Source organism: Melanostigma gelatinosum, assembly GCF_949748355.1.
Source record: "Melanostigma gelatinosum genome assembly, chromosome: 13".
Taxonomy (NCBI): Eukaryota; Metazoa; Chordata; class Actinopteri; order Perciformes; family Zoarcidae; genus Melanostigma; species Melanostigma gelatinosum.
In genome coordinates, this window is record NC_136646.1 from 15,209,736 (window position 1) to 15,223,877 (window position 14,142).

General features: G+C 43.7%; 4 protein-coding genes across 4 annotated transcripts; 1 reads left to right on the top strand and 3 right to left on the bottom strand.

Moving 5' to 3' along the window:
- Positions 1 to 908: 908 nt before the first annotated feature.
- On the bottom strand, positions 909 to 3,324 carry cldnk (claudin k). Its single transcript, XM_079282672.1, has 2 exons — positions 3,015 to 3,324; positions 909 to 1,999 (listed from the first exon to the last, which is right to left on the bottom strand). The coding sequence occupies exon 2, from the start codon at positions 1,804 to 1,806 to the stop codon at positions 1,162 to 1,164; it is 645 nt and encodes a 214-aa protein (XP_079138798.1). The 5' UTR covers positions 1,807 to 1,999; positions 3,015 to 3,324; the 3' UTR covers positions 909 to 1,161.
- A 459-nt stretch (positions 3,325 to 3,783) lies between these two features.
- Positions 3,784 to 5,548, bottom strand: btr02 (bloodthirsty-related gene family, member 2; the record flags this gene model as incomplete). The annotated part of the gene is made up of 6 exons (XM_079281230.1): positions 3,784 to 4,328; positions 4,430 to 4,456; positions 4,546 to 4,693; positions 4,777 to 5,025; positions 5,114 to 5,191; positions 5,279 to 5,548. The coding sequence occupies 6 exons, from the start codon at positions 5,546 to 5,548 to the stop codon at positions 3,784 to 3,786; spliced, it is 1,317 nt and encodes a 438-aa protein (XP_079137356.1).
- A 1,842-nt stretch (positions 5,549 to 7,390) lies between these two features.
- Positions 7,391 to 8,043, bottom strand: LOC306787408 (uncharacterized protein; the record flags this gene model as incomplete). Its single annotated transcript, XM_079282528.1, is given in 3 exon segments — positions 7,391 to 7,569; positions 7,572 to 7,656; positions 7,660 to 8,043. Coding segments are annotated over 3 exon segments (648 nt in total), but the record flags the coding sequence as incomplete, so codon positions are not given.
- Positions 8,044 to 9,122: 1,079 nt separating this feature from the next.
- rsad1 (radical S-adenosyl methionine domain containing 1) lies at positions 9,123 to 12,183 on the top strand. The gene is made up of 9 exons (XM_079281961.1): positions 9,123 to 9,459; positions 9,638 to 9,771; positions 9,856 to 10,060; positions 10,140 to 10,505; positions 10,863 to 10,926; positions 11,002 to 11,149; positions 11,325 to 11,379; positions 11,508 to 11,611; positions 11,828 to 12,183. Exons 1-9 carry the CDS (start codon positions 9,310 to 9,312, stop codon positions 11,970 to 11,972), a joined length of 1,371 nt encoding a protein of 456 aa, XP_079138087.1. The 5' UTR covers positions 9,123 to 9,309; the 3' UTR covers positions 11,973 to 12,183.
- Positions 12,184 to 14,142: the final 1,959 nt, after the last annotated feature.

Below are 14,142 nucleotides of genomic sequence, written 5' to 3' on the forward strand. Positions count from 1 at the left end.
TGACACAAGGACATCGTTATCCTATCATCTGGCTGCTGTCTTTCTTTAAATATGATTGTCTCTCTACCTTCAGTTCGTTCAAGCTGCTGTTACGCAACCCTCCACCTCCCCATCTCCGCCCCCAATCTTCGCAGATTCATCAACCTCATCAGCCACCATCACCACCAGTGTCTGGACTCCACGGGGGGATTCACATTGTTGCCACTCAGGGCAATCACAACTCGATCACCAATCTCCTCGTTGAGTTCAAGCGCCACAGAATTTCTGTGTAACTCATTAAAGCAGCATCTCTCATAATAAATGTTAACTACTAATCATTCACTTCTCTCTCCTGATTGAAATACTGACAGATATGAACACACGTGTTACAAACTTGCACATTCTGTGTTGATCTGTTTGTCAGATAAAATCATATCAGTTTGGATGTCCAAGACAGGTGATGGGATGGCTGGTCCGTTGTGATTTGACAAAGAGTTGGAGGTACTTTGAGATCACTTTTGCTAAGAGAGTCTGGTTTGCTGTACTTGATGTTAACTGACAGAATTGCAGGATTTTTATGTCATGAAAGAAAGATGTGTTTTTCTTTGTCCCTGGTACAAGGAAGAGGAGATGGAAGCTAGGAGATGGAAGGCCACACACACACACACTGACACACACACAGACAAACACACACACACACACTGCTCAACAATATGGTGCCACAAGCAAACGTACACACATCCCCATTGTTCTATTGTTCTTCTCCACTCAGTATAACCACATAGTAGTGTTTACATAAAGGAGCAAAACAAAGGTTTTCTTATTAAAACGACTATAATACTTCTCTCAAGTACATGCAGTTGTTAGATCTTATATCTGTTATCATACAAATGTGAACACACACCATTTGCTTCACCAGAGAATTTGAAGGACCAAAACTTTTATTGTGTTTTACACTGACAGACAGAGAACAAGGTTATTGAACAATATCGGATATGAAATAATAAAATGAGTTCAATTTTTGCTAAACAGCTTCCTGCGGCTTATCAGAGAAAAAAACGAACTGGAAAAACATTAAATATAAAATAATTACAAGGAGCGAAATCAAAAGGACAGGAATCAGGTTTGTCACCGTTTGGGATGCATTTGTGGGACTTGAAGGCATTCAGACATTTTGGAAATTCAAACGTAGCCTTTGACTTGTGAGGCGGCCCTGCGAGGACTACTTTCTCCACTGCTGAAGGTGGGAGAGCCTGGGAGGCCAGGGGGACTTGACCCGGCATAGAGCAGAGATCCCCCAATGAGGAGCAGGCCTGATGCCCCCCAGCCGATGTAAAGGGCAGGGCCAAGCTCACGCTTGTGTGGGGCCGCCACATGTGGATCATAGAAATCCCTGATGATGGAGTGGGCAGTCCAGCAGACGGGTACAAGGTAGAGGAACCCTGCGATGGCAAAGAGGGCGCCGGAGATGCGAGCAATTCGGGCCTTGGCGCTGTTTACGCCAATGCATTTAGTGCACTTCACTCCGAGGACCCCCAGAGCCAGGGCCAGGCCACACATCAGGATGGAGAACACGGTGAGGCCTCGGGCTGCCTGCATGTCACTGGGCAGAGCCAACAAGCTATCATACACCTTACACTGGATTTGACCCGTGCTCTGCACTATGCAAGTCATCCAAAGGCCTTCCCAAATGATCTGAGCCGTCACTATGTTGTTACCGATGAAGGCAGTGACCCGCCACAGGGGGATGATGCAGACTACAAACCCACCCACCCACCCCACAAGGGACATGATGAGGCCCATCAGCTGCATGCCCGTGGTCGCCATGTTGAAAGGTGTTGTTTGAATCAGATGGATTTGTCTTTGTTTTTATTTCAGTCTCTGTTTGTCGCAGAGGGACAACTTATAGTCCCACAAATGAATGTGAAAGTCTACAGTACTGGATATATTGTGCTCCACTGCAGGATCCTCAGGTGATGATGGTGTTGAGTTTAGCTTGGGTCAGACAACGACAGGTATCCTGGAGTTCAGAAAATAACAAAGAAAAACATTTTTATGATTTATGATTTATGATTTATCCATCACACAAACAGTGCTACAAAATAAATATTTATAACTTCCTACCACTTGGAACAACGAGCATTATATTTTAATGTATGAAAAGGCTAATGGAGCATATATTTATCATAAATATTTGGAAACGGGCTGCGAGGCCCATGTTTAGTGGATTCCAGCGAGAAGCACAGAGAATAGCCGTCTTTGACACAGCTGTGGGTGTCGAGCTACGCCTTGCCTGGTGAGTGGATTATCTCAGAAAAACATGAGGAGACTCTGAACACAAGCATCTTTCATGAGGGCTTGTAGAGTGGGCCAGGAGGACCTATGTCATCTATTTATCTCTGCTCTCAGTGTCCACATTTCACCAATTCTGTGAATCAAACCCTCCCTGCACCAGGGGTCCAGGGGTGGCTCCGTGACATGGATGGATGGGGAAATGTCAAACGGATACGTTTTAGCCTTTGGCCCCCTTTTAGATAAACATGTATCCAATAAAAAACAATCTGAGATATTTTTTATTTGATTTGATATGAATGAAGTGGAACAGTCTGTTTTGTAAGTGGGCAGATAACAATGGATCATACGAACCCTTGAAAGCAGAATAATCAGTCTGACAGACTCACATTCTCCCACTTTTACAAAATATTGTGCACAAATTCATGAAGTCTCTCAAAGGCCCCTGAAGACCCCACTTTCAAAAACGATGCCTTATCTCTGATACAACTAACGACTCTGTCTATTGGGATACTTTTCAGGAAATGATCGCAAATGAGGCACGAGTGATCCATACACCTGCCTCTAAAACTGAGACTATTTAAATATGTGTTACTGTATTAAATTGTGAAACAGCCAAACATACAATACCCGAACAACTAGGAACAGTCAATATATTCCATCAAACCCATCACATTTCTCATAAATGTATCGGTTTTCAGTCTAATTAATTTTGACATTTTGAGAAATTTATGGATATTTACCTCAAAAGAAGTATGTTGGACTCTCGCTGCTCCCCTTGGTCCACAGGGTAGTGTTGCTGGTCCTTTGCCTGTGTTGATCAGTTGCAATGCCTGGAGTTGTGGATGACAGACGGCCCTGAGGATTCAGTTCAGTCCCCAGAAAGGCTGGAGAAAAAGGGAGGCTCTGTCTCAGAGGTCAGGTGAAGTGAAGTAGAGCGGGTCGATCGGCTTGGACACCCAGGACTGGACTGGAGATGGGGCTGCCCTCCGAGATGCCAGCGCAAGTCTGTGTGGCGGTGGGCAGAAGCATGCGCTTGTGTGGACGACTGTGTCAGTGTGTGAATGAGTGAATGTGTTTGAGTGTGTCTCCCAGTGCCTGGCGTACGAGCACAATGCCCTGCTGTTTGGCTGTGCCCTCCCTCCCTGCTCCTCGTCAACCTCTGTCCCAACCCCGCAGCCCCTCACGTCCATCCAACTCTGCAACCCATGTTCTCTTCTTTTTGACTCACTTGTTCATTTATGAGAGTCTTCTCTTTTTCTGCTACCCTCCTCTTTCCCTTTCAATCTGTTTATGGCTTTCATTGAACATTTTTTCGAGTGAGTCAGTCCTTATTCAACCTCTTGTTCACTGTTCTGACAGGGAAAGTGTGGTTCATTGTAGTTTTTCATATTGGATTTGTCATGAAATAGATATATTTGACACACTGGATTGATACTGAAAAGATAATCACATGCATAACAACTGTAGTTACACTGGATAATTATAAATATAGAAATAAAACATGAATGCTTAGATGCTGCAGAAACTAGAAGAGATGATTAGGGGGGCATCGTTTTTGCCGCCATGCAGGCGACCGGGACTGAAGAACGGATGAAGGCTGTCAGTGAATGCATCTGTGAAGGTGTGAATGTGGACTCCAGATTCTGCGCAGTAGAAGGACACGCGGCCCTCAGTGTAGTCCAGAAACACGCCCACCTTCCTGGGTCTCTGCTCTAGAGCCAACGGCGTGACAGGAGAGGTGTTGGCAATGAACTGGCCTCCAGCCTTCAGGCTTAAAGTCCAGAAACCATTTGCAGGGCAGACAGAGAACTTGCCCTTCCTGTTCATGGACCGTCTGACAACACCCAGATTCCACTCGATCTTCTCCCCGACCTCCACCTCCCAGTAGCACCTCCCGCAGCTGAAGCTTTCTTTGGCCAGCACGTTTGCCACGCGGTCGAACCGCTTGGGGTGATCTGGCACCTCTTGAAGCTTGTCCGTATGTCTCACCTCTTTTCTGTCATCTGAGACGGAGAGGAAGGGGTGGGCTGTCTTGGCGCTCAGATTGACATCCACTGATAAAGAGGGAAGAGAAAACGCCAAGAACGGGTCAAATCGTCCATGTTTTATGTGTGTACATCGCTTTATATTTGTTTCTGTGTGGACAAAGCCTTACCTATGTATTTCTCTATTCTCTTGAGTTCTGTCAAAGAAGAGCCAAAAAGAAAAGAAAAAAATGTATTGTCGAATGCTCATTTAATGATTTAATAAGACAAAAGTTGCATTACTCACCAGATTTGGAGAGCCTGTTGACTTCTACCTTAATCTTCTCCATTATGTCTGCCAGTGCTCGTCTGGTGACCCCGACACATGGGTCAGTTTCTATGGTAACTTTGGACCAGTCCTTCATCCCAGAGGGGCACACAGTGGGAACACTGTCCTGCACGACACAAACACAGTTTTCACGGATGGAAGCCAGTCACCAATACCATTGCATCATCTACAGAAGGTGAAGGCGATTACCGCGATAACTTGGTCCGTATCGTCATCTTGATCACTTTTTTCAGGAATAAGGGGGTCGGGTTCGGTGTTCTCCTTCCTCAGCTCCTGGATCTCCTGTTCGATCTCCTTCACCAATGTTTCTACCTTCTTCTCCTCCTCTCTCTGTCTCCCCTCAATTGCGTCAACCACGGCTTTGTGATTCTTCTCCATAGCGTACACGAGGGCAGAAAAGACCTTCTGGCTCTCTCGCGCCTCTCTGAGGTAGGAGTTCTGATTGGACGCCATCATGTATCAACATTCAACTATATGCACATTTCTGTTAAACAGATTTTTAATGATGTAGAGGTTTTAAACGCACCTTTTGTAGCTCCAGAGCATATTTCAATCTTTCTGCCTTCTGCTGCCTCTCCTGAATCATTTGCTCAACATCTATAACCTGTAACAGTGACATACACATAAACTAGTTGTATTGATATTCATCAGATCACTTGTGATTGAATCCCTGACAAATGCAATGAAGTACCATTTCCTCATCAGGTGGTTTCTCTGGTCGAGTCTTCCTGTAGTTATCTGAGACTTCTGCCAGAATGCGGTTGATGCTGAGGTCAGGCTTGTCACTAAACAGTCTCCTGCAGCGCGGGCAGTATTTGGACAGGTGTCGTGTCCAGTAGTGGCTGAGACAGGACAAGCAGAAGCTGTGTCCACATGGTATGGTCACCGGGCTGGTGAAGATGTCTCTACACAGAGAGCACAGGAAGTGCTTCTCGGGGAGAAGGCAAATTGTAGAGGCCATACTCTGAAAATGACAACGTCAACAAAGTATGAGAAAGCTTTTTTCGTTGATGTTTTTGTTTGTTTTTACATCTGGTGAATAAGCTTGCAGTTGAGTGAATGTCGTGTAAACAATGGTAGCTAAGGCAATACAGAAATAACCAGTAACTTGACTTAAGAAGTGCCCATCATTTGACGAATCTTTGTATTTTATGCAATAAACATCTAAAGTGGATTCACATTTCTTTGGGAATAATAATGTTATGGAAAATAATTTATTAATTTATCAAAGCAACAGTACAAAAGTAATGTCAGCAATGTACTTGGAGTAGTGGTTACGTGTATTTCTTTACCTCTAATATACTAAAATCTTGTTTGTATTACTATGGCAAGTGTAACATGAAATGTGTGCAATGACAATAAAGGCATTCATTGAGGTTCTGCTGTAAAATATTCCTTATGACATTATTAGATTGTATTTACTGGTGCATCAGTGTGTAAGTAGTGTTTTCTTAGCTGGTTGAAGTGGAGCTAGTTGTAAGTACTTCTATTCTATTTTTTGAAAATTCCCATAAAATGTTCTTAAGTATAGTAATGCACTTTCCGTCACTGTATTTGAGAAAATATTGTTCCAGGGCTATCTTTCAAAGCTTCATATTGCAAATTGTAATATCAAATCAACTATTCCATGTTGAACGATACGTACTTCCCACTGACTGCTTAAAAAAGGAGCATTTTCTCTAAAATATGAAAGAACAAATATGTTTAACTCAGCTATGCAGCATTCACACTCGCAGGACAAAGGGACATGTTCTTGAGCAGAATGTCACTCCTCTCATATTATGTAATGATACACAAAGTACAGGATACATGACTTATTTTTTTAATCTAGTGAAGTAACATTCATTCCACTGGTAAAAGCTCCCCGCGGTGAAGCTTAATCCTCTAATTGTTTCCTCTTCTTAATGTCACTGTCACAGACGTTTCAGTTCAAATGAATTTCTTCGTGATCGAGTCGATATACTAACAGAGAACGGAAGAAGCTAATATAATGTAAAGTATGTCGTCAAACAGGTAGCAACCACACTGTTTATGCGTCACTGGGGAGCAGTACAAGTCAACACAAAGCAGCAACTACTAAAACGTTTTGTCCTGACATTCATGTCAGAAACACTCTTGGATTATGCCGTTCATAAATGATTTTAAAGTCTGAATTAATTGACAGAAAAAGTAGTTTTCCAAAAGTAAAACAGAAACGAATGTGAAATATTTACTGCGTGAAGTGTGATCTTACCTCTCCAGGTTAATCTTGTCCAGATAAGTCAGTCCGCACTGCTTCTATTCACAGTTTCAGGTATGTGGAGACTGCAAATGATTTACAATGAACAGGTGCACTAAGGTGTGTGTGTGTGTGTGTGTGTGTGTGTGTGTGTGTTGTGGGGCAGTGCGTTTAGACAATGGCACTCTCAGTTGAGACTCCGCCCTGAATGTTATCTGAGCTACTCGTCACAGCGAGGCACCAGGAAATGTTGGAGGTTAACTAAAATGCTATGTGGTTAACAAAGAACAAACTCTCACATGCTGTGTCACAAAACTCAATGTCATTGATTCAATTTACACATTTACAGTTTAAATCAACCATGACATTTACTGTTGACCATGACTAAACCCCTTACGCTGCATAGTATAGGTCAACTTTCAGTCTCAACCTAAGGGGAGTTGCACATTTCCTTATATAGTTTGGTATCAAGTCAGCCTGAAAGCTACATAAGCAACAGTTTGATTACAAAGAGGCCATGATATTTATTTATTTATTTTCCATTTATTCCAGAAAAACAGGCCATAATCAGTCAATACCACACTGTCATGGACGAGGAGTAGCAAAGAAGCGGTTGATGAAGATTGAGCTAAAGTTGAGTCTGGCAGGAGGGGCCACTCTGTCCTCCATATGCTCTATAGCTACCTGGGCTGTTCCTCCTGCTGATCCCCCAACTGCACCACCTATGATCCCATAAAGAACCATCCCCCCTGACCCCTCTATGCACCCATGACAGCTCCCACAACAAAACCCGTACCCACTCCTCTTGCCAGGGAGGTTCTGAGCCATCCGTTGTCCATCTCCGCCTTGGCTCAGATCTCTGCGGTGTAGGTATCCTTCTGGTGACACAAATCCTCCGCGATGTATTTTTTCTCCATCTCAGTCCACGCCTTCTCCATCTCTCCCGTCCTCTGCTTCTCGAGCTTCTTCACCTCCTTTTCCACGCAGTCCTCTGCCTTGAGGAAGGTTCTGCTGGAGAAGCAGACCCCTCCTAAGGAGGCCACCATTCTCTCGATCTTCTGCAGCAGCTCTCCGTCTCGGCTGCGATATCTCCGCTTCTTGCTGAAAACATGAAAGCGTCCACCGTACTGCTCGATCAATTCTTTCAGGGGCCAGTTAGTCTTCTGCACCCGGTCTTCCAGGGCAGCTCCCTCAAGGTTTCCATCATAGGCCAGGATCACCATGCAGTGCCTCAGACAATGTCAGGAATATGTGAATATGGAGGGGGGGGGGGGGGGGGGGATTTATACATTTTATATAGCCACACATAAGTAATTTGTAACCATCATCATCATCCGCATGCACTGATCAGAGGTAATTATTTGAAGAGAACTGATTGCAGAGGTGAGTTTAAGACATATAAAACATTTAATTAACTGTAACCCTGATTAGTGAATAAATTAATAAACATTCAAACTGAGTTTTTGTTATTCTTTTAAAATGACACTCTAAAAAAACACTCAATTCATCACAATTAAAAATGTGACCCTACGCGGTTATCTCAGTCCACCAGACAGCGTATTTTTCCTGGGATCTGAAAAATCAATCGCTCATTAACTTAGTTTGATCCTGTGTGAGTAGAGCACATATGTAAATATAGACTAGTGTCTTGTTGTGACTTGTCTTTGCAAACACAAATAACAGTGTTTATAAAAACCTGTATATACATATGGCCTATGGTACTTATTGTAGGTTTTTTGGATCTGTAATAACAGCTTAACAAGTTCCTAGAGGGATCAGGCACCTGGACATGCACCATTATTCATTTAAAAACAGAAGAGCCACCAACAAAAAAAATAAAATAAATCTTGAAACATTTAAAAGCACATTTAAGCCATTTTGGAGAGGTTTTGGATAGGTTTGGCACACAAACGGACGCCTAGGAGCACTGCTAACTAGCCTTGTAAAAAGTACTTTTACACATTATGCTGAAACTTGGTAGACTTGTGGACAGAGCCGTGTTATTCATATTTTAGTAGGTTCAGTGTTGGAAAACAAACAGGTGCCTTTTTTAGTATATTCACTGTCCTGTATTCCCATGGATGAAGTCAATCATTTATGTTGATCTATTGGTTGTTATAAACCACATTTCTAAAACGTTTACATTACAAAAGCAGGTGAAAATTCAAAGTAGAGTCACTGTCCGCATAACGGTGGGCCTAACTGAACGCCAGTAAAACAGCCCCTCTGTGTGGTCAACCCGCGTAACACACACAGAGGAAGTCACATTGACGTATTTCCTGGTTGGAGCGACGTCACAGCTACCAGGAAGAAAACAGACCCACAAAAACGAGTTTACGCCACTTTGAAGTAACTTCGGCCACATTGTTGTCATGTAAACTTCAATGCAATTTGTATCTGTATGGTGGAGCCTGACTCGTGTTGCCGCTGGCCGGGACCACGTGTCCAAGTGAAGGACACCCGTAAGACAGACAGTTAATTAAATATACCGTAAAACAGACAGAATGATTAAACACACCCTGCGCGCGGGCCGACGTGCCGTCTCTCCCGGTCTGCGCTGCTTCTCTGAGACTTCCGGCGGAGGAGTCGCTGAGGACGGACTCGAACGGACCGGCTCTCCACGTCTCACAAAGCAGGCGTCTCTCTACGTGCACGTGAGCTAGCATTGGTCGATTTAACTGATACAAATAGTTCCATGCAGAGAAATATGCATACCCACGCATGCATTGAGTCAAATCTATTGTATGTTAGTTTTTTTAAATTGCAAAGTCTTTTAAGTTTGCCCAAATTATGTCAAAGTGACCTTCCCCCTCTCTTCCTCTTCTTCTCCAGTGGCCTTACTGCCTTAGGAGGTGCTCCTACTGCAACTTTAACAAGTACATAGCCAGAGAGAACAATGACCCCGTAATGGCCGAGTGCCTTCAGCGGGAGACTGAGACACTGCTGCAGCTCAGTCAGGTCTCCTGGTATGCTGACCGTCTTTCTTCCGCGTGAAATCAGCTTTCAACGCGTGCCTCCAACCACCCTTTCATTTTGATTCCTCCCCGCAGCATCACCTCAGTGTTTTTTGGTGGTGGGACTCCAAGCCTGGCTCACCCCTCGACCATTGCCGCAGTCCTCCAAACTATTTCGAGGCGGGCGTATCTCTCGGACGAGGCCGAGATCACGCTCGAGGTTAACCCTACTCCTGTAGGGAAGTCAAAGTTAGAGGACTTTTGCCGTGCGGGGGTGAACCGTTTCTCCATCGGGGTCCAGGTGAACATATAATCTATAGAAGACTGATGATTAGATTATGAACTGTGTAGTTGCACCTATCACATTTCCAATCCTTCAGTCTTTGCAGGATGAGGATTTGAAAAGTCTGGGACGAGACCACAGCTCTCACCAGGCTTTGCAAACTGTCGAAGAGGCCAGGAGGCTGTGCCCCGGGCGGGTGTCGGTGGACGTCATGTTCGGTCGGCCCAAACAGAGCGTTGCATCTTGGGAGAAGGAGTTGTCTGAGCTGCTGAGGGTGTGCGATGACCACGTGTCCCTGTACCAGCTGACCCTGGAGCGAGGCACCCAGCTGTTCAAACAGGTGCTGGGAGGAGGCGTGACCGTGCCCGATGAAGACGTGACGGCAGAGATGTACCGGTGTGCGAGGAGGACTCTCCACCAGCACGGCCTTCTGCAGTACGAGGTCTCTAACTTCGCAAGACATGTAAGAAGGAAAGCTCACTGATCGCCCTCCACACCGTAGGAGGCAAGTTCATCAGCAGAGAACCTTTATGCAAAGTGCTTTATATATATAAGGAGCACAACAACATTCATAAGACAAATAACTTCAAATAGAAAACATAGTAAAGATAAAAGAATGCCGAATATCAGTAAACATCTAATGATGAGTTGTAGGAAGATTTAGAAAAGAGACATTGCTTCTGAAACAAAACGTTTTGCTTTTCTGTTTTGTTTTTGATGAGACGTCACGTCTTTTTTTCTTTGCGCCACACTGCATCATGAACGCGTCTGGGAGGAACAATCACGGCAGCACGATAACTCTTCACTTTGTGTCACATAGCAGGCAGTGAGTCACCACAACACCAGCTACTGGAAGGGAAGGCAGTACATTGGCGTCGGCCCAGGTGAGCTGCTCTCTCGATTGAAGGCACCGATCAAAGGAAGTGCTGAAAGTTTAATATTTTTTTTGTCCGTGTCAGGAGCACACGGGCGGTTTGTTCCTCTGGGGGAGGGAGGGGTCCTTCGGGAGGCGCGGACCCAGACTCTGGACCCTGACGCCTGGATCCGTGAAGTCCAGCAGAGGGGACATGGGACACGTAGGCGGATTCAGCTCAGCCATCTTGAACTGTGAGCTGTTTGCACTTACAGGCAAAAGTGTGGTGTCTTGTAATGAGTGTATTCGGCAGCTGCCATTTCCATGTGAAATATAACAGTTGTGTATCGGCCAATCCACGGAGGTCGCTGTACATGTGCTTTGTCTAGTCACCGAGAAGTTCTCTGATGACAGATGTTTCTTTTGCAGGTTGGAGGAGGTGTTGGTGATGGGAATGAGGATGACGGTTGGCATTAATCACAAGGTGAGGTTTATACCTGCATGACATGAACTATTACATAGTTTTTGTGTGATCTTCTCTGTCAGTGCAGAAGTTCAGTGTTCACATCTTGGTCCATGTGATAATGTTGATCACTTTCTGATCTTTAACAGCACTGGGAGATGTTTAGCCCTCAACTGGGTCTCCGTGAAGTCTTTGGCACGTCCAGCGATGTCCAAGAGTTGCTCCAGTGTGGACACCTCATTCTGGATGACAGGTGACTTATGACATTTTACAATACATGAACTCAAACTTTTATTTGTTTTACTGGTGAGAAGAATATTTCTCGTTTACGTAAAGCTGCAATGATTCATGGTATCGGGGAATGTTTGGCATTTTTGCTTTAAAAACGACAATTACTCGATTAATAGTTGCAGCTTTGCACTTGTGTCTGAATCTCCTATCATCACTTTTCTCCTTTCCTTATTATCAGAGGTCTGCGCTGCTCCTGGGATGGACTGGTCTTACTGGACAGCATACTGCCGGCTCTGCTGGTGGAACTGGAAAGACAAATCAGTCAGAGGCTACAAAGTGATCACCATGATGGACAAACAAAAAGCCAAACCTCCAGCCCATGATGACAGTAATGTTAACACAGCAGATACCTCCACAGATGTCAGACTGACAGGAGGGTGAAAAAATCCTGAAAACAGGCAGATATTTACATTGGTTTCATGTTCAACATTGAAATCCCTTATTTAAGGCTTTGCCAGATTTCACATTGTATTAAAGTTTTTCCTCTTCAGTGTTACTTTGCTGCTGCATTGGGAATAGTCTTGTATTTGGGAATAGTCTTGTATTTGTCAATAGAGAAATGAAACGGGCGTTTATATTATATTCACGCTGCCGCTCTGGTTTGGAGACTCAGAACATTTGACGTTGATATATTTTTTATAGTCTCTCGGCGCTATCATGCAATTATTGCTTGTGCTGAACATTTCTCAGTAAGTCATCGTAATGTCATCGAAACATGATTATGTCTCTCCCCGTACACAGGAAATTGTGTCTTATTCTTAAAATAGACTTCAACTCCCTTTTGGAGCATTCATTTATTAACTGATCCACCTTACGAATAGTTAAATGGGAGACAAATCATTTTGATTTTATTTAACTGGTCCAACTATTAAATTAAGAATTGGAGGAAGTGAATTAGAGGACGTTGGCCGTTGTGAAACACTGAACGACATTTTTCACCATTTTTCACCATTTTATAGACCAAACAATCATTTGATTAATCCAGAAAGTAATTGACAGATTAAGCAACACTGAAAATAATAGTTGGTTGAAACACTTTCCTAAGTATTTCCTTGGAATGTTTTCCTGGAGGATGTCTGAAATGCGTCACTGATTACAGAGGAAATAAGAGACAATGTTCTGTTGAGTGAGCAGATCTTTGAAGGAAATTCCTCTGGCAACCTCACTGCTTATAAACGCAACAAACTAAACCAACAAAAGTCAAATAACAGTCTCTGGCGTTTCTCTAGAGTTACCAAGTTGTATTACTTAATAAGTGTCAGTTTGATGTGGATTTATTTGAACAGCTCCTTCAGCAACATATCAATTACATAACAAACCTAACAGGAGAGAATATACAGTAAGTGATGAACACCAATGTCCTCTCACTTTCTGCTAAGAACGAGTGTTCTTACAGCCAGAGAGATTCATACACGCATACTGATCCAGTCAGTTCCAGCACAAGTGCACATTTGACTCAACCGTGTTGTTGCTGCTTGAGAATACTTGCCTGACGTATGTGCATTTGTGATATTGTCATTCGTGACGTTGCTATGAGCAGTACTTGACTTCTGCAGCGATCACGATGCTCTCTGGGGTAAAACAAACTGGTGAAACAGCTCTGCTATATGATTCATAAGGCTTATATAGAGTGATGAGTCCAGCTTCAGTGACTGCACACTGGTTTTAGTTTACACCGTATAAAGATATTTCTAAAAAACTGATGGGAACTTTAGAAAGGAAACAGTGGCAGGTGTGTCGTACATTGAATGACTTTAAATTGCTGAACTGAGCAGCTCCAAGTCAGTCTGTTGCTCAATAACTGGCTTTGTCTCAGTCAAACCATCCTTTTTACAAACCAAGGACACTGAAGGAATCGTTTCGTCTCAGAAACCAGCAGAGTGGGTTGGATATGTAAGAAATAAAAGGCGGAGTGTGTTTTAATACATTTACCAACAGAGATTGATGAGGGCTCTCTCCATGGTGCTGATTTCACAGAGTCCAATACGTCTCTCATCTTCCCCCCCTCTTTTCATAAACGATGCTTTTCCCCTCCAAACAGCATAGTGCCCCATGAGTGTGTCAGCTACTCGTGCTGATTAATCAGGCATTGTAACACCTCAGCCTTGATGCCACAGCGCCGTGGGAGGGTTTTGAGATGTGAACAATCTCATGTATGGTCACAAATACGAGAAGACTTTAAGGTTGCTGTGTGAGTCATCTCCTCACACCGAGGAGCTCCCTCCCACACACGTATGGTCATATTTCGCATCATCACTTGCAACAATTGATTACTGACGTCCGTGAGCTCAATCTAACAGTATGTGTCTCACTGACCTGTTTCCTAAATCCTCTGAAATAAACTGAATGATAGAGCAGAGGCACATGTGACAATTATAAATGTTTTATTATAGGATTATATAAATACAGTTTACATATACAAAATATGAACGCACTGGTCCAGCCAGGTGCTGCAGAGTATAACCCCTTACATAATATGACATTGCAGCATAC